The sequence below is a fragment of the Solanum tuberosum genome, unplaced genomic scaffold (genome assembly GCF_000226075.1).
Source record: "Solanum tuberosum cultivar DM 1-3 516 R44 unplaced genomic scaffold, SolTub_3.0 scf00397, whole genome shotgun sequence".
Classification (NCBI taxonomy): Eukaryota; Viridiplantae; Streptophyta; class Magnoliopsida; order Solanales; family Solanaceae; genus Solanum; species Solanum tuberosum.
Window position 1 is genome coordinate 295619 of NW_006239334.1, and position 3680 is coordinate 299298.

General features: G+C 39.7%; 1 protein-coding gene across 1 annotated transcript; it reads right to left on the reverse strand.

Moving 5' to 3' along the window:
- Positions 1-264: 264 nt before the first annotated feature.
- LOC107057954 (RNA-directed DNA polymerase homolog) lies at positions 265-738 on the reverse strand. The gene has a single exon (XM_015303127.1). It carries the CDS (start codon positions 736-738, stop codon positions 265-267), a length of 474 nt encoding a protein of 157 aa, XP_015158613.1.
- Positions 739-3680: the final 2942 nt, after the last annotated feature.

Below are 3680 nucleotides of genomic sequence, written 5' to 3' on the forward strand. Positions count from 1 at the left end.
TCCGATAAAAACCTGTATGCCCAAGAAAACTTCTAACACCTTTAACATAGATAGGTGGTGGAAGCTTTTCTGTTACCTCAACTTTGGCTCTATCAACCTCAATACCTTTCTCAGAAATTCGATGATACCCTCTTTCACCATGAAGTGACACTTCTCCAAATTGAGCATAAGATTTCACTCTTCACATCGTTTCATTACCTCGGTCAGATGCCTCAGACAACCATCAAACGAGCCACCTACCACAGAGAAATCATCCATATATACCTATATCGTATCCTCCACCATATCTGAAAATATCGACATCATACACCTCTGGAGAGTTGTTGGAGCATTACACAACCCAAATGTCATCCTTTTAAAGGCAAAAGTCCCATATGGAAATGTGAAGGTGGTTTTATCTTGATTTTCCAGAGCTATGGAGATTAGATTACAGCCCGAAAACCCATCTAGAAAGCAATACAAACCCGTACCAGTAATATGATCCAGCATCTGGTCCATGAACGGTATCGAGAAGTGATCTTTTTTTGTCCAGGCATTTAGCTTGCGGTAGTCCATGCATACTCTCAATCCAGTTACTGGCCTAATTGGGACAAGCTCATTTTTTTCATTAGGAACCACAATAATCCCACCTTTCTTAGGTACACATTGAACAGGACACACCCAACTACTATATGCAATACGGTATATGACTCCAGCATCCAACCATTTGATGATTTCCTTTTTCTCCACGTCTTGCATAGGTAGATTAAGTTTCCTTTGGTGCTCAATACTTGTCTAGTAGTTCGGCAAGAGTTAGGCAACTATCATTTGTCTAGTAGTTCGGCAAGAGTTAGGCAACTACCATTTGTCTAGTAGTTCGGCAAGAGTTTCCTTTGGTGCTCAATGTTTGTAACGAAATTCGAACCTATCAAGTGTGGCAACTAATTCATCACATCAGAACCACATTCTTCAATATAATTTACCACTAATACCGACTTAAGATTTGTTTCCTGCTTCATAGACCTATAGATATTAAAAGTACATCATCATTATTCAGTCGGAACTTCATCTACCCTCTCTCCATATCGACTAAGGCAGGCCCAGTAGAAAGGAATGGTCTCCCTAAGATGATGGGAACCTCAAAATCAACCTCATATTCCAGTATCACAAAATCTGCAGGAAAAATGAATGACTCCACTTTCACAAGGACATCTTGGAGAACACCAATTGGCTTCTTCACAGTTCTATCGACCATGAGTAGACGCATCGCCGTCGGTTTTGGATCCCCAAAACCCCACTTCTTATAAATAGACAACAACATCAAGTTCATGCTAGCACCCAAGACACACAAAGCCTTCACCAAGTTCAAAATCCCGATGGTACAACGAATAGTGAAACCTCTGGGCTTCTCTTTCTTCTAGATAAGTGACCTAGTAGCAATAGCACTGCAATGTTGCAACCTCTCATCATTCTCAAAACTGACGGCCCTTTTCTTGGTCACAAAATCTTTCATAAATTTTGCATACCCAGGCATTTTCTTCAAAGCTTCTATCAACGAAACATTGATGGAAAGATATTTCAACATAGTTATGAACCTGCGGTATTTTCCTTCTTCGGTATTCTGCATCAATCTCTGTGGGAATGGTGGTGGAGGTCTAGGCATGGGAACAACTTTTTGTGTCACCTCCGCTTCCTTCTCTGTAGCATTTTTTGACTCTCCAGTAACCTCAATCACATCGGCATCTTTTTCTACGACAATTTAAACCTTAGACAGCATAGGGGGATCAATGGTATGTTTACCTCCTTGAGTAGTGACTTCCATATAATACCCATCATTCTTCGGATTCAGGATGGTGTTGCTAGGGTGTGTGCCAGGCTAACGTGGGTTCACAGTAGCGGATAACTGACTAAACTACTACTCAAGTTGGTTGATCGACACTTCATGGGAATCAACTCTTTGACTGATTCTAGACAAGTCATTTTGCATCTCTTTCACATTCTCATCAGTTGCATCAAATCTCTTCATCATCTTTTGCATTATATCCTCAATGCATGACATACTACCCCCAACCTCTCTATTGCCAGATTCCCTATTCCCCGGTGGAACATAAGGCCCAACTCTCTCATTTATGTTGCCATAGTTGTTCCGGTTGTAGTTATTATCACGATTGTAGTTCCCATCAAGGACATAGTTTCCCTCTCAATTATAGTTTCCATAGTTTCAACTTCGGTTTCCTTGACCTCGGCATCAATTATCCGAGCTGGTACCTTGGGCGTTGTTTCGGAAACCCCTCGTCTGATCAGTAACCAGTTATGCATCCTTCTCATAGTAACATTCCTCAACTGGTGGTGGTGGAGCTCTGTTAAGTAGTTTACTGCATTCACCTTTTTTGCACCTTCACTCACATGCTTTAATACCAAACTCAGTTTTGTCCTCACTTGATCCATCTCTTCACGAATATCATCACTGAATTGACTAGGTGTAGCTTGAACTGCAAATGTCCTTCTACCAGTGTTCGCCTTTCGAGTGCTCCAAGCCTTATTATTCTATGAAATATTCTCCAGTTTCTCAGCGATCTCCTCAAAAGTGCACTCACCATATGATCCTCCAGCAATAGTATCCAGCACAGCTTTTCCATTGTCATCCTGACCTCCGTAGAAGTACTCCTTCAGTGACTCATCATATATGAGGTGACTCATCATTTATGCGGTGATTCAGAACACTTTTTATGAAAGTAGTGAAGCTATCCCATGAACTACTTACAAACTTTGCAGGTAGTGCTACAAAATTGTTCAGTTTATCCTTGTGATTTAGCTTTCTAAACACTGGAAAGTACTTTTCCATGAACACCTTATGCAATTGGCCCTATGTATGAATCAAATTATATAAAAGCTTAGAAAATGACATCGCAGCATCACCGGTCAATAACAGTTGAAAGACACTCAAACCTATAACATTCATATCCAATTTTGGTCATCCCACACAACTCTTGCAGACACTTTTGAATTTAGCCATGTGAACATTTGGATCTTCTGAAACTAGACCAGAAAACAACCCTCTTGTTGTAAGAATTTGCATTAGATTGCTAGTCACCACAAATGTATGCCCTGGAGGTAGAGGAGGGAGAACAATAGGTCCTTCTGATTCAATTGTATTGTAGTTGATCCTGTAGTTGTCACGTAACCAAGGTTCTGACGGATTTTGAACCCTCACTGCATCTCTGATTAGATTACCACCATGTACCTGAGCATTCACATTACCAACTCTAGGAGGCTGCACTTCAACTCCATCCTGATGAGTCCGAGATTTGGATTCATATAAGGCTGTATATAGAATGATTTAGTGTCCTCAAATGCTTATTTTTTATCAATAACTGATGTAAATCCCTTGATTTCAAGGTATATGAATTAAAGAACAAAGCAAGGCCACTAATTTGAAAAAAAGGAACGAAGCAAGCTGAAAGAATGAAGTAAAGAAAGCTGAAGCAAAATTTTGAGTTGATGGAAACTCAATTTGGTAACGATTTTTATCTTTTTATGATGTCTAGGTAAAACCCAAATTATTGGGGTGTGATTATGTGATTATGGGTTAATTTGGTTTATTGCTAATTCTTAGTCTAACTGCTATTTAGAGGTGAGTTCAATCAATAATTGTGGTTTAATTTAAGAATTGTAGTTGCAAATACAGTTCTATACATGTG